This window comes from Hoplias malabaricus, chromosome 9, assembly GCF_029633855.1.
Source record: "Hoplias malabaricus isolate fHopMal1 chromosome 9, fHopMal1.hap1, whole genome shotgun sequence".
NCBI lineage: Eukaryota > Metazoa > Chordata > Actinopteri > Characiformes > Erythrinidae > Hoplias > Hoplias malabaricus.
The window spans coordinates 44,233,925-44,259,939 of record NC_089808.1 but is presented as its reverse complement, the minus strand read 5'-3'; the positions used below and the strand labels follow the sequence as shown (position 1 = coordinate 44,259,939).

The window sequence follows — 26,015 nt, the reverse complement described above, 5'->3', positions numbered from 1 at the left end:
TTAGTTTATTCCTAAGGATTCGACAGCATTCACCTGCTTGAATTCACTCCATTGATCAGGAATCTCCCCCCTTCCACTGAATCTTTTCTTGTGGTGATTCTGAAGGTTTTCCTTGAACTCACAGATGAACCACTTCCAGTACGCTAGCTCCGAGAAATCTGTGGAGATCAGCCATTCCTCATACACTCCTCCAGCACTTGCATAATTCTTGTAGGGAACAGATAAATTAGAACCAGTATATGGGTAGAAATACTTGTCACCTGCTACTGCTGTTGTGCAAAACTCTATAAAAAGGTCTGATGTCCCTCTATAATACCCTCCATTCATTCCACAAGAGCGATGGAAGTCAGCGTTGTGCTTTCCAGGGTGGCCTTCTTGACTGTTGGTACAGACAGCTCCACAGAAAGGGCACTGTACCCAGCAGCACTTGCAGAAGTGCTTGATCAGGATCTCATCAGGGCTTTCTCTGAATGTCTCCATGTTTAAGTCTGAAAGCGTACAGAGCATTTGGTTAAGCTCTTCAACAACATCCAGGAGCTCTTTGTTCATACAGTCTACAAGAACATCACAGTCAGTGACATCCTCAGAGATAGCATCGCTCAGGTGAACTCTAGTGTCTCCTAACTCATCGACAAGGCTGCTGGAAAATAAATACATCCATGTCTTTAAATCTTTCTTGTTGCGTCTGACTTCCTCTCTCGCCATTTCAGCTGCAAGTCTTACACTTCTCTGTTTATTGTCAATGAAGGTTTTGATTGCAGAAGATACTTGAGGATTTTCTGCTGAAATGAACTCTCTAAATTTGTCTTTGATAAATTGTTCAAAGTGGATTTTAGGCTGTTTCATGTATATTAAAAATTTTTCAAATTTCTTGTCTTTATCTCCCTTTTGTTCTGCCAGTGCTTTCAGAATGTGCTTCTCCAGATCCGCTCTGTTCCCATTAAATGGAGGTTTACCCCTCATTTGGTTGCAGATGACGGTTGCGATGTCATTGTACACACTCTTCAGGATGGTTTCTTTCAGCTTAGCACAGATCTGAGCCCCGAGCACCGCAGCTAACTCTCCGCCTTGGCAGTATTTCTCAAAGACTTTGAAGTATTCTGCCTTTTTCTTTTCAAAGTAAAGAAGTGGATCATTTGCTTCTTTGTATTTTCTGTGAAGTTTTGTGAAGTGCTCTTCTGCCTTCTCACACACATAAAGAGAGAGATCTACAAAGAATTCTTTCTTAAACTCAAATGTATTGTCTCTAGGTCTGAAGTCTTGCACTAGTTTTCTGACTTCACGTACAATGTCCTGAATGTAGGCAGAACTGTATCCCTGCTCTGAAACTGGAAACCGATTCCTTTTTTGTGTTGTTCTATCAGTGACTTTAGATATTAGCTCTTGTATTGATCTTTGATCTTCAGGTTTAAGAGGCTTTAAAATCTTGATTGGATTGTGCATGCTTCTCTTCATAGAGACATAAGCATTGTAATCAGCAGTGCAAATCCTTCTGTACGTTTTAGATTGCTTATGACGACAAACCAGAACACGTTCACTGAAATCTGTCAAAATACTAGTCACATCATCTGATATGTTCACATCTTTGACGTTTGGAGTGTTCTGAGCCAGTTCTGATACCCACTTTTTCCACACTGAATCAAACTCTGCTTTTGCATTCAGGGAATTTCCATTATCAGTCTCTCTAAACTTTAAAGCCAGTTCTTTGCTTTTTTCAAAGAGGCTCTTTTCGTAGTTGACCATTTGCTCGTCCAGTTTTTTTCGAAGGATTTTCTGTTGAATGTTGTAGTCCAGTTTCCTCATTGTTTCATTTACAAGTTCGTCATGTAGGAGCTCAATTTGTTTCTGAAATTTGTTTTTCCACTGAATCAGAGTTTCCTTTTCATTCTCTTCTTCAAAGAACACTTTAAAAGCCCCTTGGACCCCCTCCATAGTCACTGCCATTTCTCTCATGAGCTCTTGCTTTTGAAGTGTTTCCACATTTCCACTGGAGACTCTGTTAAGCATTTTGTTTTCAATCCCCAACATGGCACTCCTGAGACTCCAGGACCACTTCTCATGTTCCTCCTCCAGTTTCCTATAAACAGAAATCTCATGTGCATTCTTGAAACTAAAAACAAAGTTTTCATTCAACAGTGCATTCCACAGGTCATCCACACGCTCCTTAAACTGTGATAACGTCATTCCGTTTGTTTGTGATGCACTGTGAACGATTGCCCTCTTTAGCTCCTGAATATTTTCACTGTAGCATGGGTTTGGTGGAGCCATGGGTGGGCTTCCTTCCCAGAGCTGTGCAAAGTACCTCACATCGTCCTCTACGTCAAACCCAATGACATCACTGAAATACTCTGCATCACAGACTTCATCTTTTGCTGCTAACTTTGTCATTTCATCCAGCTTGTCCTGCAAACGTCTCCTTCCCTCCATCATTTTCTCTCCAGCTGCAATATCAGTGATGTTCTGATGCACAAACACACAGCTGGGGTTCAGTCTGACCTGCTTCATCCTCATAAAAGCCTGGACAACTATCTGGAGGATGTCCTGCATCTCTGATGGATTCTCTCCAAAAATATTGATCAAAGTCATGTTTCCAAGACCTACCACAAATGTTGCCAGTTCATTATCGTGATGTATGGTGGCTTTTCCAGCCAGCTCTAAAGCTCTGAGACCTTCAGTATCAACAACGAGGATGTAGTCCAGATTAGGTGTGTGTTTCATCTCCTCAGAGACTTTGACCAGCTGCATGAAAGCGCCTCTCGTGCACCTTCCGGCACTGACAGCAAATTGGAGTCCAAACATGGCGTTCAGCATGGTGGACTTCCCAGAGCTCTGAATCCCCAAAACCGACAGCACAAAGACCCTCTTGTCCCCCAATTTATTGATGACCTCCTTTAGAACTGCTGAAACCCAGATCAGAGGAACGTGAGCAGCGTCTCCATCCATCAGCTCCATCGGGTGTCCCGATATCAGGAGATCAGCAGCAAGTCTTGGCAGGTAAGAAACACTGAGATTCTGTTCACCTGCCTTCTCAGAAACTGAGGCTTCATAAATCTGACCCATTTCCCGGAGCATGTGCTCTAAACCGAGTGTGGCAGCACTGAGCTTGCATGAGATTTGTTCCAGGTTTGACTGCTCTTTTTGAATTTTTTCTGTATTGACAGTTGTCAAATTATTTGAGAATTCTTTATCATGTGTTTTTTTCAGGGTCAGCACATCTTTCCATTTCTCGTCATACTGCTGATGCATGCGAGACAGTTTGTTAGAAGTGAAGTCATCCAGTAAGACTGCAATCCACTTGATGAAATACATCTTCTCACTGTTTGATAATGACTTCAGACTTCCAACAAACAGCCTCATGAGTTCACTGAGGCCATGTTTCTGCTGCTGCTTTCTCAGTCCCTTCATTTCCAGCTGCTTTTGGGCTTTCTCTGTTTCTAAGTTGTTACTGTGCAGCCGTCGCAGGTCTTTGTTTCTTTGACACCACACATGCCAGAGCTCTCCCTGGCAGGGGAGATACTTGTTTTTGACTGTGGATGGATCTTCTGTCTTCAGGAATGTCAGAATCTCCTCTGCTGCCTTCTTCCCACTCTGACAGGCTTCACTGCGCTCATCCAACTTTAGCTCTTTGTTTTTTTTCAAGTCTTTAATTTTGAAAATAGCAGGGTGATCTGAGAGGCACTCCTTGATCACTCTTCTGAGAGCAGCAGAGACGTCAGACTGATTTCTGCCCTTCAGTGCTACCCTGTATTTTCTTTCTCCAAACTTGAAAACAGCATCTTCATTCTGATCTTCTTCATCAGTCAGAACAACAATGAGAGGTGTCGACAAATTGCAGAGATCCTGTACAACTGCCCTGTCACTGTTTTCCAGGTCCAGATTAGGTAGAAGTACAACATTTACAGAGGCCATTTCAGTAAGAATCTTTCTCTGAGGCTCATGTTTGTGGGAATCACCGTGTAGATTACAGAAAGCCACACAGTCACTGAAGTAATCTGTGTTTTTTCCAGAGGGGAGATACCAGGCGATCTCCACCACGCCATCCATCAGTAGACGACTCTTGTTGCTGCCTGGACAGTGTCTGTGGAAGAATGTGTTGTGCTTCTCATTGATGAAGCTGTTCGCCAGCTGGGATTTGGACGAGGAAATGGAACCCATCCTGAAGAACGCCACCATAGGAGTCTGGGCTTGGTACATGGGCAGGGACATGCTTTCGACGTTGCCTGAGGTGTCTATGGTCTTCCAGCTCTTACTGACCTGCCGCATTGTCCACAGAGGAAATCTAATCTCTGTGGAGAAAGGCACCAATAAGGGAATGGCGTATTGACACTGAGAGAGCTTGGTCACCATGGTCTGCTGAAGGAACGGGTCAGCACAGAGGAACACTGCCATCTGAATATCCATAGGGTGAATGTGGAGTGTTTTGTTTTTGACACTTTTGATACTTTTTTGAAAAAGAGTACCAAAGGCATCTCCTGAAGTTGATTTCTGGGACTTTGTTGCTGGTGGTTCAGCTTTGACAGAGATGTATCTTGCTCTGTAGTCTATGCTTAGAAGCCTTTGCATGAAAGCATTAACCAGATCCTCCTCTTTCCTGGGCTCCTCAGGGTGAAGAACAGATGGAGTTATTTCAAGAAAGCTTTCTTTTGTAAGTTTGTGTTCATATTTTCCCTCAAGGCCAAGTCGATGTAAGAGCTCTTTTATTTCTCTGGATCTTGAATCTCCTTCCTGGAAAAAATACAAAGCCATAAAAAAAATTACTTTCCATAATAAAAATATAACAATTTACTGTATGTTTGTGTAACACATTGTATCAATGTTTGTTTAGCAAAATGCTTTCCTTGTACAAATTGTGGAGTCTGTTCTAGTCCTCGCTCTACTTTTATCTTTGTGGCCATTTCTGAAGATCCCATATGGAGCCAGGGACCTCTTTACACCAGAAATCAGCTGTTAGCGCTAAGCAACTCAGTGGTGCCCTAACATGCTAGATTTTTTGTTGTGATGTCATGGGGAATCCCAGCGGCCACAACGCTGATTTTTGATTATGTCACACTACATGTCCCCAACCCTCATATTCGGTTCATGCATTCATTCATTGTCTGTAACTCTTATCCAGTTCAGGGTCCTGCTGGGTCTGGAGCCTACACTGGATCATTGGGTGCGTGGCAGGAACACACCCTGGAGGGGGCGCCAGTCCTTGACTGGGCGACACACACATACACACACACACAAACCTACAGACACATTTATTGAGTTGCCAATCCACCTACCAACGTGTTTTTTGGACTGTGGGAGGAAACTCTGTAGTTCTACACTTACAGACTGTAGTCCAATGTTTGCTCTGCATAATTTTTACCCTCTTTTCCCATTCTTCAGCACTCAGGACCCCCACAGAGCAGGTGTGATGTGGTGGTCGATAAATATCAATGCTGAAGTGACACTGACGTGGTGGTGTTGTGTAAGTGTGTGTTGCGCTTGTATGAGTGGATCAGATCCAGCAGTGCTGCTGGAGTTTTTAAACACTTTTATTAATTTACACACATCCCCATTCTCAAAAACATAGGGACATGTAAATAAAAACAAAATGCAATGATGTGCAATTCAATAAACCATATATTTAATTTAAAATGGTTTAAAGACAACATTTTAAATGTTTAAATTGAGTTCATTGTTTTTTGAAACATATTTGTCCATTTTGAATTTGAGACCAGCAACACGTTTTGAACTCTGTGACAGTGTGGTGTTTATCAGCTTTTCTTTAACAACACTCTGTGAGCATTCGGGAACTGAGACGTGTCACTGTAATTTTAAAAGTGAACTGTTTTCTGATTCTTGCTTGTTTTGTGATTTTAGCTTCTCAACAGCTCAGGGTCTTAGTGCTATACATTTTATAATTTACATGTATATTTATGCCATTTAGAAGATGCTCTTATACAGAGAGGCCTACAAAGTGTTTTGTGTTCAGTTGAGAGTTTAAATTCCAGTTATTACAAAGAAGTTAGAGTCTAAAATACCTTGAGCTCAGACGCTGCCAGAACAGGAGCCAGTGCTGACACCTAGAAAGAAAAACAGCATTAACACAGCATCAGTGTCCAATGGCGGTGTTGCTGAACCCAGACGAGGCACACAGCTCTGTGTCATGGTGTCAGGACCGAGGCGGACTGATGGAGGTGGGCGCACACACTAAAACACAGTGATTTTTTTTTAAACAAAAGGTAGCAAAACAGATAGACAGACTTGGATAAAGAAAGACCTAGACAGAGGGACTTAGAGTGACCTAGACTGGGAGACATATATAACAGACCGAGACTGAGGGACAGATACACAAGAGACAGACTGAGAAACATATACTTAAGAGACAGACTGAGAGAGCTAAACAGATTAAAACTGGACAGAGAGCTAAACAGAGAACTAAACAGAGAGAGCTAAAGAGATAGTTAAACAGAGACCTAGGCATGGAGAGCTAAACAGACAGAGAGAGAAACCTAAACTGAATAAAGACACAAACAGACGTGAGACAAGAGGGATACAAAGACTGACTTCAAGTGAGTAAGTAACAGACGATACAGACAGACTGGAGAGAACAAAAACAAAGGTGGAATGTTCAACAAACAGGAAGTGACTCAAAGGATCTTAAATATAAAGGTGTCAGACAACAAGGAGGCAGGATTACAAATGAGACACTGACAAGGAGGTGGAACTAAGGCGGGACTGGGGTGGAGACAGGAACAATAACAAACAGAACCATGTGCAAGAGCTCATGGCCGTGAAAACAGACATAACAGGACAAGGGTGTGACACATTGATTCATCAGTGGACTTGAGTTGGTCATTGGCCCCAAAAGCCCATATGTTTGAGGGAATATCATCATGATGTCGTTACGGTGCAGTAACACATGGTCTGTGGTCTTTCTGTCTGACATCAGGTGTGGACCAGAGCATACTGGCGTCCCTATGTTTGATTGCTGCATCTCCCTGTGTCTAGCTGGTGTTTTGTTTGTCTTTATTTGGTCATTTTGTTTGATTTGTGTTGATATTGGTTTATTTGTGTTTATTTGTGAGGGTATCAGAGTGCAGTGGGTTTTCTTCTTCAGCTGCTGCTGTGAGTTCTGATTGTATGCGAGGGCCTGGTTTCTCCATCGCTGCCAACTTTTTTGATAAATGGATTCATTTGAGGAGCTCTGTGAACTTTTGTTTGTTGGAGGTAATCTGTGCCAAATATGCTTCAGAAAAACATGCCTATTATATTTCACCTATTCATCACTAAATGAGGTGGGCACAGTGGTGCAGCAGGTAGTGTCTCTGTCACAGCTCCAGGGTCCCTGTCTATGAGGAGTGTGGTGTGTTCTCCCTGTGTCTGCGTGGGTTTCCTCCGGGTGACTGTCTGTGAAGAGTGTGGTGTGTTCTCCCTGTGTCTGCGTGGGTTTCCTCCGGGTGACTGTCTGTGAGGAGTGTGGTGTGTTCTCCCTATGTCTGTGTGGGTTTCCTCCGGGTGACTGTCTGTGAGGAGTGTGGTGTGTTCTCTCTGTGTCTGCGTGGGTTTCCTCCAGGTGACTGTCTGTGAGGGGTGTGGTGTGTTCTCCCTGTGTCTGCGTGGGTTTCCTCCGGGTGACTGTCTGTGAGGAGTGTGGTGTGTTCTCCCTGTGTCTGTGTGGGTTTCCTCCGGGTGACTGTCTGTGAGGAGTGTGGTGTATTCTCTCTGTGTCTGCGTGGGTTTCCTCCGGGTGACTGTCTGTGAGGAGTGTGGTGTATTCTCTCTGTGTCTGCGTGGGTTTCCTCCGGGTGCTCCGGTTTCCTCCCACACTCCAAAAACACACGTTGGTAGGTGGATAGGAGACTCAAAAGTGTCCGTAGGGGTGAGTGTGTGAGTGAATGTGTGTCGCCCTGTGAAGGACTGGTGCCCCCTCCAGAGTGTGTTCCTGCCTTGCGCCCAGTGATTCCGGGTAGGCTCCGAACCCACCACGACCCTGAACTGGATAAGGGTTACAGAGAATGAATGAATGAATGAATCACTAAATGAAGTTGTTCCTCCTCAGGCAACTGAAAAGCGTGACTGCGGTGTCATTGATCTCTGCATTCAGTGTGAAAACACAGTCATGGGCATTTGTTTATGTGACTAAAATGAGCGTTTACACAAATCATAATCCTCCAATAAGAGTGGCCGGATTATCATGCTATTATCATATGAATATGAATGGGTGGGCATCAAGGGTCACAGTCTGAGTCTCAGAGAGTTCTATAACAAACAGGTAAAAATACATTTATTTTCAACCTCCATATATTTAAACAGCAGACCTTTTAAGCTTTCTGGGGGCATTTTTATTATGTGTCTACAACAAAAATTCGTTGAGATGTGCAAGTTCTGATTTATCCCATCGCCATGAGCGCAGACCCCAGAGAGTTAAATGCTTTCTTGAGAATGTTTAGTGTACCAAACCAACATTTTAGAGATACATTGGGATGTTTATTTACAAACGATATATCACGCTAAAACATGGTCAGACATGTGCTGGGAGTATTTTTGTTCACCGTGTGATTCTTATTTATGTGCATAGTGGTTTATTTTGGGTTTACATTGTGTACAGGAACCCTGTGATCCAACTAACTGCTAGTCTTTTAGGCCAATTTTACTGTTTAATGCAGGAGACTCTGGCTGCACTGAGCAGTGCGTTCAGTGACAGACTGCTCCACCCAAGGTTTATGAAGGAGCGTTATCCCAGACCTTTCCTCTCTGCTGCTGTCAGACTGTACAACCAACACTGCTCCCAGTAGACACACTCTCTCTCTGACACACACACTCACACACACACTGTTAATACTACTGAGTGCTTCGCTTTCCCTTTACTGCTGTAACTCTGTGAATCTCCCAGAACTGGTGGTTTACTGTATATTAATATATAATTACTAATAGTCAACATTTTAAAATGTAACGCTTATAATGTCATTCTTTAAAGCTTTTTTCTGAGAGTGTTTGAAATAACAGGCTTTAATCATTTGTTGCCAAGTTTCTTTACCAAAAAATATTTCTGACCTGTTCCCTTTAATTGTACCCTGACTTTAGAAATGTTTTCTCTTTCCGTTTTAGGATAAAGGTGTTTTTCTTTCGTTAGAATTTCTTTAATTGAAGTGTGTTCCTTCTGAACTGATATGAAGTAAATGAATCATAGGGAGAACCTACAGGGGCCTCTAAACAAACCCCATTTCCAAAACTGTTGGGACACCAAATGTATAGTTTGAACAGAGACACCATTTTTCTAATTTGGGTTCTGTACATTACCACAATTCATTTTGAACAAAACAATTCAGATGCAGTTGAAGATCAGACTTCAGCTTTAATTCAGTGAGTTGAATAAAATGTTGCACAAAAACATAATGAATGCAATTTTAAACACAATCCCTTCATCTCAGGGGCTCAAAAGTCATTGGACAAATTAAATAATAGTAAATAAAATGTTCATTTCTATTACTTGGTTGAAAACTGATGTCTCATGGACATCACCAGACGCTGAGTTTCCTCCTTTTTAATGCTCTTCCAGGCCTTTACTGCAGCGGGTTTCTGTTGCTGTTTGTTTGAGGGCCTTTCTGTCTGAAGTTTAGTCTTTAACGAGTGCTCATCTTGTGCTGAGATCAGGTGACTGACTTGGCCGTGCAAGAATATTCCACTTCTTTATTTTAATAAACTCCTGGGTTGCTTTGGCTGTGTGTTTTGGGTCATTGTCCGTCTGGATTATGAAACGCTGACCAGTCAGTTTGGCTGCATTTGAGCACACAGCATGTCTCTGAATACCTCAGAATTCACCCGGCTGCTTCTGTCCTGTGTCACATCATCAATAAACACTAGAGACCCAGTGCCACTGGCAGCCATGCATGTCCAAGCCACCACACTGCCTCCACTGTGTTTCACAGATGGTGTGGTATGCTTTGGATCATGAGCTGTACCACACCTTCACCATACTTTGTTCTTTCCATCGTTCTGGTAGAGGTTCATCTGGGTTTCATCTGTTCAAAGAATGTTCTTCCAGAATGGTGCTGGCTTTTTTAGATGTTTTTTAGTAAAGTCCAGTCTAGTCTTTTTATTCTTGATGCTTATGTGTGTCTATGTGTGCCTATGTGTGCCCCGTGCAGTGAACCCTCTGTATTTCCTTTAATGCAGTCTTCTCTTTACGGTCGATTTGGATAATGATACGCCTGCCTCCTGGAGAGTGATCTGTTGTGAAGTGGTTTCTCTTCACCATGGAGATTATTCTCCCATCGTCCACCACTGTTGTCTTCCGTAGGTGTCCAGGTCTTTTGCATTGATGAGTCCACCAGTGTTTTCTGTCTTTCTCAGGACGTACCAAATTGTAGATTACGCCACTCCTGATATTGTAGCAATTTCTTTGACGGTTTTTGTTCTGTTTTCGCAGCTTAAGCATGGCTTGTTTCACCTGCATGGAGAGCTCCTTTGACCGCATGTTTTCTTCACAGCTAAATCTTCCAAATGCAGAACACCACACCTCTAATGAACTCCAGGTCTTTTATCTGCTTAATTGAGAAAGACATAACGAAGGAACTGCCCATACCTGCCCATGAAATAGCCTTTGAGTCAACTGTCCATTTACATCTGGTCCCTTTAAAAACAGTGTGGCACGTGTTAAAGAGCTGAAACTCCTGAACCCTTCATCCAATTTTAATGTGGATCTCAAATGAAAGATGAAAGTCTGGACTTTATGTCCATTATATAACTATAACTTGAATGTGTTTCAGTAAACAGTTAAAAAAAAAAAAATTGTGTCAGTGTCCAAATATATATGGACCTAACTGTATGTAAAATAGCTATTGTTCTGTATAGTGCCATGTTTTTTGTGGTAAATCAGAATGGTTTAAAATTGCACCGCTTGCTCTGATAGACTCATATTTTAAAGTTTAAATAAAATAAAATAAAAACCCATATCACTAATATGTTCTCACACATAACGTGAAGTGTGTTTGTATTTCCCCTACTCACTGTTCCCTACATTACTCATTATATAGTGCACTATTATACGGAACTGAATTCAGGACGATAATGAAAGATTTCAAACACAAAGAGACAAGAGAAAATGTCATTACATGTGAGTAATGTGATATATATTTATTAAATTGCCAGTTGTGATGTCATGTACCTTTCCAACTGTTTAACTGTGAGTTATTTGTGAGGGCCGACTGATAGAGAACCGTTTATATGTCACACCTGTCTCTGTGGACGCCTCGCTTCCTCCCTCACTTCATGCCGGATTACCACTTGAGTCTGTGAATTACTCTCGGGACTTCAGTTCCCATGGTTCAACGGATGGTCACATGACTCCATCGGCCAATGGGAACTCTTTGGTGCCCTCTGGGTCACCTGAGTTTTAAGTAACAGCTGTTTTGTATTTGGTCATAATCATTCAGTTAAGTGTATGAACCCAGGCTTTTGCATCTGCCACTTGTGAAGTATTGCTAACTCTTTGTTACTTACTGAGCGAACCTTGTTCATGAAACCCAACCCGTGTATGACCATTTCTTACGTTTCTCTTGACTCTACGTCTAAAGACGACTATTAGACGTATTTTGGACGTCCACTGACGTTATCGATTGTTCACCACTTACATTAAGATGAAATTTGGACGTCAATTGACGTTTAAAGTATGCCCTTGACGGACAGACTACTTTTAGACCTATTTTGAACGTCCAGGGACGTTCCTTGTTTACTGGGGTGTGTTTTTGGATCCGGACTGCTATTGTTTGATACGTTGTGTTTTGACCTCAGCCTGTACCTCACTATTCTTTGGATTGCCTTTTTGTTGTGACTGCTCTCTCTTTATGGTTTGTTTTGCACGTTAACATCTCTGAAGTAAATCTGTTCCTGCTAAAAACCCGCGAGCGTCTCTCCTGTTTAACATTATATGTTAATGACCACAACTGACTGTTCACTCACTGCAGAGGTAAATTAAATATTACAAAAAATGTTCATAATGAACTTCTGGGTTTAAACATCCACAAACACTGTACAGTATGTAGACAAAGAGAAAGCTTTATGCTGCCATCTAGTGGTTAACGGTATTGCTACATGAAATTACCAAAAGGGAGGTGAAAACTCCTCAGCAATGTCAGTGTCGAGGTAGTTTCCTGAATTATGAATATTACTGTTATTTTATTATTATTTTGTTAATTAATCTCTAGTTTACCAGTTTTCTTGCTCTTAATTTAACCATTGAAAGTGTTACCTCGGCTGTCTCCTCAGCTGTTGCCTCCCTGAGAGGTTTGGCAGGAGCCACCACTGGACGAATCGCTCTGAAGGAGGGAAGTCTGGTTGAGACGGGGCGGTATGGTTGTGGAGTTGAGGACGAGGCCCCTATAAACTGAGTTGGGGCAGAAGGATAGAGACATTCTTTAGGGTTTGTACCTGGTCAATTCTCCACTGCTGTTTGATTTTTGACATTATACCACTTTTTCTTTATAATTTGTTTTCATTTCACGAAGGAAAACTTTTTGACTAGAACATTCCCTGAATAAACCTGGCAAAATTCATTTGAAATGTGCAATAATCTGTCATTATACAATGAAATGTGTGTTGCGCATTTCACCCATCTGTGGCAGTGAACACACACACACACACACACACACACACACTAGTGCACTAGGGGCTGTGAACACACACCCAGAGCAGCAGCCATCCCCGGGCGCCCAGGGAGCAGTTGAGGTTTCGGTGCCATACTCAAGGGCCCCTCAGCCGTGGATTTTGGTCCCCAATTTTCCTGCCGCTTGTGGGAATCAAACCAATGACTTTTCAGCCCTAAGCCCTCTTCTCTAAACATTAGGTTAATGCCTGAATGAAGTTTTCCTTCCTAGTCCATTTTCTCTAAGAATCCCACATTAAAATCTCATTCTGTTTATATTTACAGAGGTTTTCTTTTGTTTATCTGAGTATTTTAAACACATTTCCTTGTTTGTTTAAAATAAATATAATATTTACAATATTTTATTGTTAGTACTGAAATGCTTTCATGGACAAATCATCCTCTTGGAAGTATAAAGTTCTGATTCTGAGTAGTTTTGAATGGAAGCCCTGAATGTCAAGGTGAATAAAAAAAGTTAACCGTTTTTTCCTGAGACTAAAGCCCTATTCGGACGGGATTAGTTTTAAATGAGGAGCTGGGGTAATGTCATTTCTCCACAAGACATCAGTAATGTTTACGGTGGATTCGCACTGGATCAGAAATCGCAGTGAACATAACAGATGTGGATCAGACACAGCAGAGATACTGGAGTTTTTAGACTGTCACAACTGTTCTGAGATCAGCCCTCCCTCCAAAAACATACAGCTCTCAACGACTTTATCTTCTAGTCCTTCACAACAGATAACGGGCGAGAAGGTGGTAAAGACGTTACTAATCCTTCACACAGTTATTATAACCGGTTTAATGGTAACAACACACGGCCATAACACGTGTGGAGGCTACTAGTGTGAACACAACATATCTACAGGTCGTTTTTTGGATTTGAGCGGGGTTTTTACTTAAACCATATCTTTCACTAAACCCCGCCTCCAGCTCCTCCTCCGCTCTCGAGACAAACAGTGAAGTACTCCTTTGTCCCACAGGTAAAACTAATCCCGTCCGAACAGGGCTTAAGTTCCACATTTAGTTTTTTGCCTGTTATACACGTACAAACATTTGAAAAAATATTTCTAGCATCACAAACATTTCCTCAAACCCAGATGCTGCACCAGCTTTGACCACAAGGGAGCTGTCCAAGTCAATTCAGTGTCCACAGGTGAAACAGCAAAGCTGGCCTTCATTCAGCTTTGAAATATTGTGCTTCAAAAATATTGCATTACAAATCGCAAAACTGATATGTGGAACACTCTTTCATTCTCGAAAATAACAGACACCCTAAATATACTCAGTGTACAATGTCAAAATCCTGTCTCATCTGTAAATGATTTGTTTTGGAAGAAATGTTGAATTCAGATTGAACTTTGTTACTAATAACTCACATTGGAATTATAAGGTTTTATTTGGCAAAACATGATAAAACAATGGAACACGGTTTACTCAATCTGTTTTTAAACATAAAATAAGTGCTGTGACATTGTCTGCTTGTGTAAGAAAAATTAAACGTACTGTTACATTTATGGAATATTTTTGATATTTATGACATTTCCTCTGATAATCTTTATTGTCTCTTTTTGATATCTCACATTTTAAGACAAATAATATTTGTCTTATTCAGAAAAGCATTGCAGGTTAAGTATAACAGTGTAAAGGTTAATGTTAGCTAGAAACCATGAGTTTAAATTTGGTTTATCTTCAGTAATAGTGTAAAAAGTGTGACTCTCATACACTAAAATGTCTCTTGGTGAAAGAAGGGGTTACAAATGGGTGGATGAATGAATAAAATATATATTAATTTTGTAATTCAGAAACTATCCATTAAACTATATACTTGTGTATTAGGTAAGACTCTAATTACCTTTCAGACTAAATATTTGTAAAAGGCATTTTTAAAGATGACAGAGAATGCGTCCATAAAATATTTTTTTTGTTTCACAACTGTACAAACCTTTCAAAACTGTAAAAAAAAATACTTAATAAACTGATTTTGGATGTAACAATTTTCACAAGTCACTGATTTTTTGACTGACAATGTACAGTTATGACTTTACCAAGTTCTTCATCGTTTCTGTTCTTTCTGCCATAGTCTCTGAGCTGTGTGTTTGAAGCGGTGATTACCTCACAGATAGAACCAATAGATAAAAGTAAACTGGGAGATTTATTTTCTAGATAAAGTACAAAAATGAATAAAAACCATGTCAAGGGACTGTTCCAGAATAACAATGTATCAATAACTAGATTTTAATTTTTATAATTCCAAGGAAACAATATAAAGCAATATATTCTTCAACAGATTGATTATTTCATGCCAACAAATTAAAATAGTTACAGGATGATTATACCACCTCCAAACTGGGTTTGCCTCACCTTTGATACTTCCTCCATCTTTTTCTTCACCCGTGTGCTGAGAGCCGACTGCTCCTGGATTCTGGAGTCAGGAGTGTGTTGCTGCTCTGAGTTTTATTGAATGTTAAAGCTGTATTCTTGTAAATCACATGACTGTTGAAACACAATAATTGATGCAGTGGGTGGAACCTATGAGGTTCTAATCATTTCTCATTCTGTTTGACAGCAGTGGATCTCTTTATATTTTTTAATAATTTATTAATTTATTTAACTATTTATTCAGTAACATTTTCTGTGAAGAGAACACCAGTGAGGTCCGCTGCTGTCACGGCTGCTCCAATCACACTTTACCTTTATTTATTTATTATTTGCTCATTCGCTCACTTTAGATTCATATTTCTTTTAAAACAGTTCACATTAGAAGTTATAGACGCACTCTTTATTTTAATCTACACCATCTGTCATTGTTAACACTGGAAGTGTAGCTACTCACCCCCCAAGTTCTGTCCTCTCTACCTTTCTCAGGAGTTTATCTCTGTCTTTGTCAGCAGTGTTTATATCCCGCTGCAGCTGAACACAGACGCCGCACTGTGTGATATTCACAACATTTTCAGAGCTTGAGTTGCACCACAAGGGCTTTGCCCTTATTGCTGTTGTGGATTTTAAAAGTGCCTCTGAAAATTCTGATCATTCTAAACTAAGGCAGAAACAGGAAGTTCAGGTTCAGAGGGCAGCCGCATGCAGAATAATGGCATTGCCTATGGACTTATCTCACTCTCAGTGCTATAGTTTGTTTTTATGTGTGTGTTATCCCTCACCCTTATTACATTCTCTTGGGCTAACATCGGTACACAGCAAATTCACCAGTGTTAAATCAGCACTATTAGTGTTAAATTAACACTGTTAGTGTAATAATGTCACACTCTCAGTGTTAAGTTAACACTAATAGTGTTGATTTAACACTGGTGAATTTGCTGTGTAGCCGACAGAATGTCCTGAAAACAGGAGTTTTGAGTGAAAGAATTGTCCACAGCTTAGTTTTTAAACTTACACAACATACCAGTGGACATACCTAGGAATCCCTCACTAACAAAATGGATGATTTTGTGTGACAACGATTGCGACAACGTCAGTTGTAAAAAGTGCTACATAAATAAATTTGATTTGATTTGATTTGATGATTTAAGGCTTCAGGTGGCAACAAGTAACATTATCAGGGACAGCTGCGTTATGCTCATCACTGAGACCTGGCTACATTCATCTATTCCAGACTTGGCTATCGAGTTAGAGGGCCACACAGCACAGTGTCATGATTGAAACAGTGACTCTGATAGAACAAAGGAGGAGGGCTTTGCGTGTACATTCATTACAACTGGTGTACAAATATAATAATGGTGGCTGGAGTTTTTAAATGTTGATTGCAGGCAGTTCTAGGGTGACCAGATCTGAGATGGTGAAAAAGAGGACACACGTCTCGGGGAGGGGGGGGAGCTCTCACCCCTCGCTGCTGTTGTATTCTTAGCTGAACCTATGTGTGCTTTTAGGTCCTTTACACCTTTATTTGCTTCACAAAACATGGGAATTTCTTTTTTACTTAATCTGAGAACTTACATTTACGTTTCGGCATAGCTGCTCGAGATGAGGGTGGGTACATGAGCTTTGCCTGACGTAAACAAGGACTACTGACGTGCAGACTGACCAATTAAATGTTTACAGAGAAGGTTATCGACCAATAACGGTAGCTCTACAGTCAGACCGTCCAATCAGAAGATGTTAGGCTACTTCACCACGCCCCCTTCTCGCTCAAGCGAACCAATCGGAGTAGGGGAGGGCGGGACTAGTTTGTGAACGAAACTTCTCGAAGTTCTATGTAAGCTCTAGAAAAACAACATCCCGGACGTTTGTGAAATTCCGCCCGGACATTTTTTTAAGTCTAAAAAAGAGGACCTGTCCGGGTAAAAGAGGACATCTGGTCACCCTAGGCAGTTCTACATTTCCAGGGAGTTTACTGTGGTCATGGTAACTGCTGTGTGCTTTCCACTGGATGCTAATGCTAACTAGGCTCTCTGACATTTGCATAGTAGCATTAGCTTACAATAGTTCATGTATCCTGATGCTGTGCATATAATAGTGAGAGACTTCAAACATGAGGATTTAAAAGCAGTGCTCCCTAAACTCCACCAACATATAAAGTGTGATTCTAGAGGTGCCAACAAACTGGACAAGGTCTATACTAACATCAAGCCGGGCTACAGGGACAGACCACTGTCAAACCTGGGCCAGTCTGATCTTATGTCTATGTTTTTAATCCCAGCATATAACCTCCTCAGGAAAACCATCCATATCATGAGCAGAACTGTTAAAGTCTGGCCTGATGGAGCATCTCAGCAGCTGCAGGACTGTTTAATACAACTTGTCAGGACCTCTCTACAGCACAGCATGGGTCAACCTGAAGAAAGGCATCAGTAAAGCCAAGGCAGATTACAGGAGGAGGATTGATGACCACCTGGACAACAAAGCAGCAGGTCTGGTAGGACATACAGAACCTCACCCATTTTAAGAGCCTACAGCTACTCCAGCTACTCTCTTACTGTGGGGGAGAGTGAGGCACACGTTGAGGACCATCAGTCTGAGTACGAGTGCTGAAAGACTGTGCAGACCAGCTCGCAGGGATCTTTACTAGCATCTTTAATAGGTCCCTATCCCAGTCTGCTGTTCCATCCTACCTGAGGTCCTAAACCACTGTCCCTCTGCCAAAAAGATCCTCCATTACCAGCCTTAATGACAGTCAGCCAGATGCCTTCACCCCTGTGGTAATAAAGTAGTACAGAGTCATATCTTACCATTCTTACCCCCCACATTTGACCCATACCAGTCTGCATACAGAGCAGGCAGGTCTATGGAGGACTCAGTAGCCACTGTTCTTCATACAGTGCTGACCCACCTGGAACATCGGGGGAGCTATGGTAGGCCCCGCTTTGTGGATAACAGTTCTACTTTTAACAGAATCCCCTACCACAGACTGACATGTAAACTGGTGAATCTAGGTCTACCTCAATCTACATGATTATGGATCAAAGACTTCCTGAAAGGAAACCGTCAGAGGGTTAGGGTAGGCCTCCACACCACAAAGATGAAGGAGTTGGTCATTGACTTTTAGGAGGAGATGTCTGACCTATAAACATCAATGGGGACTGTGTAGAGAGGGTTACAGACTTCCACTCCCTGGGTGTTCACATCAAGGCAGACCTAACCCGGGGTGTGAACACCACATAACTGATATAAGGAAGGCACAGCAGAGACTCTACAGAAGAGCTACAGAAGATCATTGGATGCTCTCTTTCTACCCTGGAGGACCTACACAGTTCTCATTGTCTCCAAAGAGCTCATAACATCATTAAGGACACATCTTACGCAGGTCACCATCTGTTTAAACTGTTACAGTTAAGCAGACGGTACAGAGCCATCAAAACACAGACTAATTATCTAAATATCTAACTAATTATCATATCTTTGAATGCTCTAATAGGGGGCGGCACTGTGGGGCAGCAGGTAGTGTCGCAGTCACACAGCTGCAGGGACCTGGAGGTTGTGGGTTCAAGTCCCGCTCCGGGTGACTGTGTGTGAGGAGTGTGGTGTGTTCTCCCTGTGTCTGCGTGGGTTTCCTCCGGGTGACTGTCTGTGAGGAGTGTGGTGTGTTCTCTCTGTGTCTGCGTGGGTTTCCTCCGGGTGACTGTCTGTGAGGAGTGTGGTGTGTTCTCTCTGTGTCTGCGTGGGTTTCCTCCGGGTGACTGTCTGTGAGGAGTGTGGTGTGTTCTCTATGTGTCTGCGTGGGTTTCCTCCGGGTGACTGTCTGTGAGGAGTGTGGTGTGTTCTCCCTGTGTCTGCGTGGGTTTCCTCCGGGTGACTGTCTGTGAGGAGTGTGGTGTGTTCTCCCTGTGTCTGCGTGGGTTTCCTCCGGGTGACTGTCTGTGAGGAGTGTGGTGTGTTCTCCCTGTGTCTGCGTGGGTTTCCTTTGAGTGCTCCGGTTTTCTCCGGGTGCTCCAAAAACACACATTGGTAGGTGGATTGGAGACTCAAAAGTGTCCGTAGGTGTCAGAGTGTGAGTGATTCTCGGTAGACTCCAGACCCACTGCCGCACTGAACTGGATAAGGGTTACAGACAATGAATGAATGAATGTTTTTATGTGTTTATTTCTGTTGTACAGAACTTTGGTTGACTTGCCGTGTTAAACGTGGTATATAAATAAAACGTATTTACTTACTAAACTTGTCAGAGTGGGAGGAATGCTGCAGAACGTAGTCTGTTTTATCCTTTGACAGAAGATCCATCCACACTGAAAAGCAAATATCTCCCTGTCAGAGAAAACTGTTGCTTTAGTGGTGTCAAAGGAACAAAGACTTGTGACATCTGCAAAAACATTTTGCAAGAGATAAAAAAAACAAACAAAAAAGCAGCCTGTAAAGAATGGACTGAGGAGGCAGCAGCAGAAACATGGGCTCAGTGAACTACTCGCATCTGTTTCACTTTCACCTGAACTGCAGGCAAGAAGTCAGGCAGGGTGAGTGAGAGCTGTCTTTAATCATATCATAGTTCATTTTTATATACATAGCTGTACATAGTACAAGTATCAGTGACATACACTGATAACTTCCCACTCACATAAAACAACATCATATAATGACAGAATATATAAAGTAAATCAAATATGCCGAATAAACCCAGTGAGATAGAAGTAAATATTTAAACAGAGATGTTAACTTGAACATCAAAGGAATAGAATAGCAATATACACAAAAAATATTCACTTCAATGTAGAAATGTAACAGCTGATGTTGCAATGTACATTTTTTTAAAGTAAAGTGCAAAAAAAATATATGCAAAAGAAATGTGCCACATTGCTGTGCAGTTGAGCAGGAGACAGGGAGTAGACAGAGAGTCTGATCCCTTCAGTGCGTTAATCTAACCTCACTGTCAGAATCCTGCTAGCTGCGTTCTGATTGGCTCGCTGTACCACTGCGTTTACACACTTCCATGTATTGTACTGTGCCAGCTCTGGTTCTGATCCGACATGAAAGACTGCCTCCACATGTCAGGCCCAAATAGCAGACTTGTGATTGGTCGTTTTGCGTCAGTCAGATTTATTTTCCTGCTGTAGTCAGTGGTTCTTGGCCACGTTAAAGGGAACATCTAAGATTGTGGGGAAACGCAGCTCCAAGCTCAGCATATTTTAAGGTAGAATTGTATGTTTGAGGGAGTATAACAACTGTTTGTACGTGTCTGGAGTTTTACTTGTCTGTAAGTGTCTATTCACTGTTCGAATTCCCACAGTAACATAGTAACTCGAGTTGTTTAGTTTTGTAGCACTGTTGCTAATGCAGTTAGCCGTATCCTGGAAAAAGTACTAAGAGTCACCCCCCTCTGGAGCAGCAATAGAGCAACATCCTCATCTCGGCCTGTGCTTTTAAGTGTCTGGAGTCTCTCTGTTGTCTAAATCAACTCTAGATTCCTCTGCCATGAGAGAGAGAGAGAGAGAGAGAGAAAGGGAGAGAGAGAGAGGGAGAGAGAGAGCCTAAAATACAAGAATAAGTATGTTTTTTTTTCATTCATTTACAGACCCTGGGGCTACACATTAGACTGGTTTGGAGCACACAAACTGAAGGGAGAGCAGCACATTGTAAACTGAATTTTATTAAAAAGTGTCTCTGGATTACAATTATGAACTACACCTTTAAGTGTCAACAGGTGACTCTCCTTAGAGACTGACAATGCGAGACTGCAGGAGGAAATAAAGTCTCAAAAGTAAAGAAACAATCCATTTTCTGTGGGGAATCAGTGGACACATCTAGGCCATAATTTCCCCCAAATTGGATCATAGTCTTTTAACACTGGTGTTTCCTAACTTTTCTGCTTTTTTCCTGTGGACGCACCCTGTTTAATAATTATAAGTGATTAATATTTATAAAAAAGTCCAGTGTGATGAATGAGTGTGGGGTAGTCATAGTTACTGTCTTGATTCAGAGTCCAAAAAACCTGCAGGAAGAAGCTCCTCCTCATCCTCTCTGTGGTTGCCTTCAGAGATTTTCTGGGACAGTAAAAGAAAAAAAAATGAAATGAATAAATGTGTGCATTTATTGTCATTATAAAATAATGCAATGAACTTTTATCTCTACATTTAACCCATCTTTGGAATTGAAAGCACACACACACACACACACACACACACACTTGGCCAAAATATGTACTGTTTTGTACAATATTTCCTCTGTCAGTCTCTAGAAAATCTGTTTCCGTACCATTTGAAGGAGTTTTGCAATATTCCAGGAAAATTCTTCTGTGACAGACCACTCATACGGTGTGTGAAGAATAAACGCATTTAGCCTCCGTGCAGAATAAAAACATATACACTGATCAAACACAACATTATGACCAGCGCTGTCTCTCCACTCACTGTCCGTTCTCTCAGCTCCTCTGACCACACTATAGTTACAATCACAATTACAGTTACACTACAATTACAGACTGTAGTCCATCAGTTGCTCTGCAAATATTATTTGCCCTGTTTCTTCCATAGTCAGGACTAGATGAATGGTATCCACATTTTGCATAACATCTCACAAGATAAAAACAGTATACAGTATTACCATGGGGTGGGTTTGGGGGGTGCACTGTGGGGCTGCACTGAGCCTGATATCTGTTATCAATTTATTATAGGCTTTACAGTGTCTTCTCTCTCTCTCTCTCTCTCTCTCTCTCTCTCTCTCTCTCGATGTAATACACATACACTTGTTTCTGACCACTCTGACTGTAACTCACTGTCTGTTCCACCCTCTCACTCAACATGGCTTACTTTTTTATTACAGGTTATTTTTTTATCTTCTGTTTCTATTTTTTTCCCCCAGACGTCAGAGGTCTTTGTTTCTTTGACACCACTCAGGTAACAGTTTTCTCTGACAGGGGAGATGCTTGTTTTTGAGTGTGGGTAAGTCTTCTGTCTACAGAAACACCAGAATATGTTCTGCAGCATTCCTCCCACTCTGACAGGTTTCACTACATTCATCCAAATTCAGCTCTTTGTGTTTTGTGATGTTTATGTGTGATTGTCCCAGGAGAGAGTGAGATGCAGTCCTTGAAAACTCTGAGAGCAGCAAAGCCTTCAGACTGAGTATGCTCTTCATACCTTGTGTATTTGTACTGTGTAAATTCCAGTGATTGTGTTATATTCCTACATGATCAAACATTTTTCAGCAGCTCAAACGTTGCCTTCTACCAGAGCCTGCTCCAAACTCAGTCCATAATACCTTCTTAGTCAGGTTTAGACACCTTGACTTAAATAAAACATTTGAAGACAAAGGTCTTGCTCATGAAACACAAGCAGAACAATCAATCATACAAAATTATAGCAAAAACATTGGTTAATTAAAAAGTTCATAAATATGAACACAATTTACACCTTTTTCTGAAAATGTTTAAAGTTTGTGCGATGTCCATTTGTGCAGACAGAGTAATCAGACATTACTGTACATTAACACAGATAATACATTTTAAATTAAATGAAATTTCACTCAGGAACCTCCTATTCCACTCTGTTACTCAGCTGCAGGGAGATAGTTTGCTGAACTTTGTTACTCATGAGGTCAGTCACTTAATTACTGTGTATTATTCCATTATAAAGGTTTAGGGTCTGTAATCCCCACCTGTGTAAACGGCTGATGTGCTGCTGCTGCTGGATTTAACAGACAGATCTGTATAGAGGACTTTAAGCCTGGCCCACACTACAGGATACTCACTCGATTCTGAGGCCGATTTGACCCTCCCAAACATCTCAATCTATCAGTTTTAGGGTGAACATGAATGACTATCTTTAAATGTAGTGTGGGGGGACGTGACTCTCAGGTGTGACATTAAAGATCATAAACCAATGAAATCCTAGTTGGGGTTATTTCACCATCATCTGCCATCTGTGTTTATATCATGGCTGTGTCTGAAAGGAGCGGAGTGCTGTAACTGAGACAGTGTCCTGAAGGAAGAAGGAGCAGAGATGTGTCTGTATATAAAACATGTTTAAAATGCTGTCTGTTTTTGGGTCAAGTTGTAATTATTCTTTAAAGGGAATGTTAGTGCACAGGTGCCCTGGAAGTGTGCTGAAATATTCAGTACTCTAATGTGCCTCAAGAGGGTGGTATCTAGTGTGAAACTCCTGCCTGCTCTCGTTGGTGTAAGTCACATGAGGTTTTGAGGAGCGGAGCTGTCAGTCAGTGTGTATGATTGGAAAGTGTGTGCCATGAGGGATTGTGTATTGTGGGGACTTTGAGAACTAACAAAAGTAAAACACTGAAAATTCTATGATAAATGTCATGTCTCAGGTTTTCAGCATCGGTTAGGATTTTAAAATTCTTTAGTGTGGGCCAGACATTAGTGTCTTTAGAGACAATACATTTATTACCTGAGAGTGATCCCTCACTGGTTAACTATTGAAACCCATTCTTTTATGTTTGTGCAACATTTTAGAGCCAGCTTTGTGAACAGAGATCAGCAGATCCCATGCTGTTCCACATTATACACTGGATCATTACAGACAGGAATTAAACATCACCAGTTTTAGTGAGAAATAGAACAGTGTATCATCAGTGTAGCAGTTAGAGCTGTACCAAATGACATTTTTCGGTAACTTCTGAGCTTTAGTTGAATAATTTGGCAAATATGTCATTTGTCGTTCAGAAAATCTGTGTCTGATGCCTGCTTTAAAATCCAGAGTCTGTGCTACAGCTCCCACTAACTCGCATATACACTGTGTAGCTAAGGGCACAGAGAACATGAGTTAACCAGAGCTTCCAGGAGGTGGTCTGGTCTAGTTTGAGGAATAAAGCTGACAAAATGAACTGTAGCTTTGCCACGTTTCGTTGTAAGTAGGTTGTTGTAGGGTGTTAGGGTATTTTAGGCTTCATTGTGGACATTTATTTTGAAGAGGTTGAATACGGATCGAGTGCTGGGGGAAGCAGAACTTTAAAAAAAACAGAATCACCACTATAGATCCTGAATACAGATGGAGTGGAGTGTTGCCTTTATCGATAGCCACATTTATCGCAAGAAATGAATACCTGAATCTCAAAATTAAAAACTGAATACCTACCCAATGAACGAATATCCGAACAGCTGAATATTTGTGTTTAGCCCCAGTCGCAGTGTTAAGAGGGATTGACCCAAGAGGAAGAATATACAAAAAATAATATAGAGCCTTGAAGTAAAATACAACTAGTTGCAGCTTTTGAAGAGGAGAATTGGCCAATGTTTAAAGATAAGTTTATCGTTAAGATATGAATCAAAGCATTTAAATGCAGTCCCTTGATGCCAACATCATGCTTAAGGCATTTTATAGCAGGGACTTTCAACCCGTGGGGTATCAGTCTTGGGGGTGGAAGCGCTTAACAGATAAATATAATCCTGCAATGTCCGTGTCCTGATGGTCCTTAGTAATTCATATTTACATCCACTGATCACAGTTCCAGAAAAAACACAGTATTTTCCTGTTTCTTTTTCCCCATTTCACAATGAAAAGCTCTAAAGACAGTGATAGGATAAAAGTAAGAAGTAAAACATAATTTGACAAGTTACAGAAAATAAAACACACAACATTACATTTAGGGTGTGGGAATACTGATTATTTATGAGACCTGAGCATTTGTGTAGTTTAATCTGGTATATTGCCCAAATGATTACTAAAGCAATAGTAACGGTTGTGTTGGCTTAATTTATTGCTAGATATTTATTTTTGTAATATCTTTTTGGCTTCTAGTGGCAGCTAATGTATTTTAGTTTGTCCTGTAATTAAAATATGTTTTCACCTTTTTTATTTAATGCATTTTACATTTAATGTCTGTGTGGGTTTCCTCCGGGTGACTGTCTGTGAGGAGTGTGGTGTGTTCTCCCTGTGTCTGCGTGGGTTTCCTCTGGGTGACTGACTGTGAGGAGTGTGGTGTGTTCTCCCTGTGTCTGTGTGGGTTTCCTCCGGGTGACTGTCTGTGAGGAGTGTGGTGTGTTCTCCCTGTGTCTGTGTGGGTTTCCTCCGGGTGACTGTCTGTGAGGAGTGTGGTGTGTTCTCCCTGTGTCTGTGTGGGTTTCCTCCGGGTGGCTGTCTGTGAGGAGTGTGGTGTGTTCTCCCTGTGTCTGTGTGGGTTTCCTCCGGGTGGCTGTCTGTGAGGAGTGTGGTGTGTTCTCCCTGTGTCTGCGTGGGTTTCCTCCGGGTGACTGTCTGTGAGGAGTGTGGTGTGTTCTCCCTGTGTCTGTGTGGGTTTCCTCCGGGTGGCTGTCTGTGAGGAGTGTGGTGTGTTCTCCCTGTGTCTGCGTGGTTTTCCTCTGGGTGACTGTCTGTAAGGAGTGTGGTGTGTTCTCCCTGTGTCTGCGTGGGTTTCCTCCGGGTGACTGTCTGTGAGGAGGGTGGTGTGTTCTCCCTGTGTCTGCTTGGGTTTCCTCCAGGTGCACTGGTTTCCTCCCACAGTCCAAAAACACATGTTGGTAGGTGGATTGCAGACTCAAAAGTGTCCGTAGGTCCATAGGTTCCTGCTGTTGACTGGTTCACTGCCATTGATGGGTTAAATGTAGAGGTTATATTTCACTGCACTGTTGTATGTATATGTAAATATAACAAAACAAAAAATAGCACTCTAACCTGCTGTAAGTGATTGGAAAGGCAGGTTAGAGACATCTAACATTCCACACTGGACTCCCTGCAATTTGCATACAGCCAAAACAGAGCCATTGACGATGCCATAGCCTTGATTCTGCACCCTGCCCTCTCCCTGCTAGAGAATGACACATATGTGGGAATGCTCTTAGTGAACTACAGTTCAGCATTCAACACCATTCTCTGAGGCTCGAAATCAAGCTCCAAAATCTGAGTCTGAACCATTCTCTGTGCCACTGGATCCTGAACGTCCTTAAGGGTGGACGGCAGGTGGTAAGAATGAGCAGCATCGCATCCTCCACATGAACCCTCAACACCAGAACTCTCAGGTCTGTGTGCTCAGTCTGCTCATTTACTCCCTGTTCACCCAT

At 41.7% G+C, this 26,015-nt stretch overlaps 1 protein-coding gene across 1 annotated transcript; it reads right to left on the bottom strand.

The window, feature by feature from the left end:
- LOC136706699 (interferon-induced very large GTPase 1-like) lies at positions 1-26,015 on the bottom strand. Its single transcript, XM_066680292.1, has 5 exons — positions 25,867-26,015; positions 17,686-17,767; positions 12,224-12,358; positions 6,012-6,053; positions 1-4,725 (listed from the first exon to the last, which is right to left on the bottom strand). Exons 1-5 carry the CDS (start codon positions 26,013-26,015, stop codon positions 1-3), a joined length of 5,133 nt encoding a protein of 1,710 aa, XP_066536389.1.

Excerpts from the sequence above, each read along its gene's own strand:
- LOC136706699 (XM_066680292.1), bottom strand. The coding sequence starts at position 26,015 with ATGGGTGAACAGGGAGTAAATGAGCAGACTGAGCACACAGACCTGAGA. Across the intron at positions 17,768-25,866 it reads ATCCAGTGGCACAGAGAATG|GGGTGAAGGCATCTGGCTGA; the intron begins GTTCAGACTCAG and ends TTATTACCACAG. Across the intron at positions 12,359-17,685 it reads ACAGTGGTTTAGGACCTCAG|TTTATAGGGGCCTCGTCCTC; the intron begins GTAGGATGGAAC and ends GCCCCAACTCAG.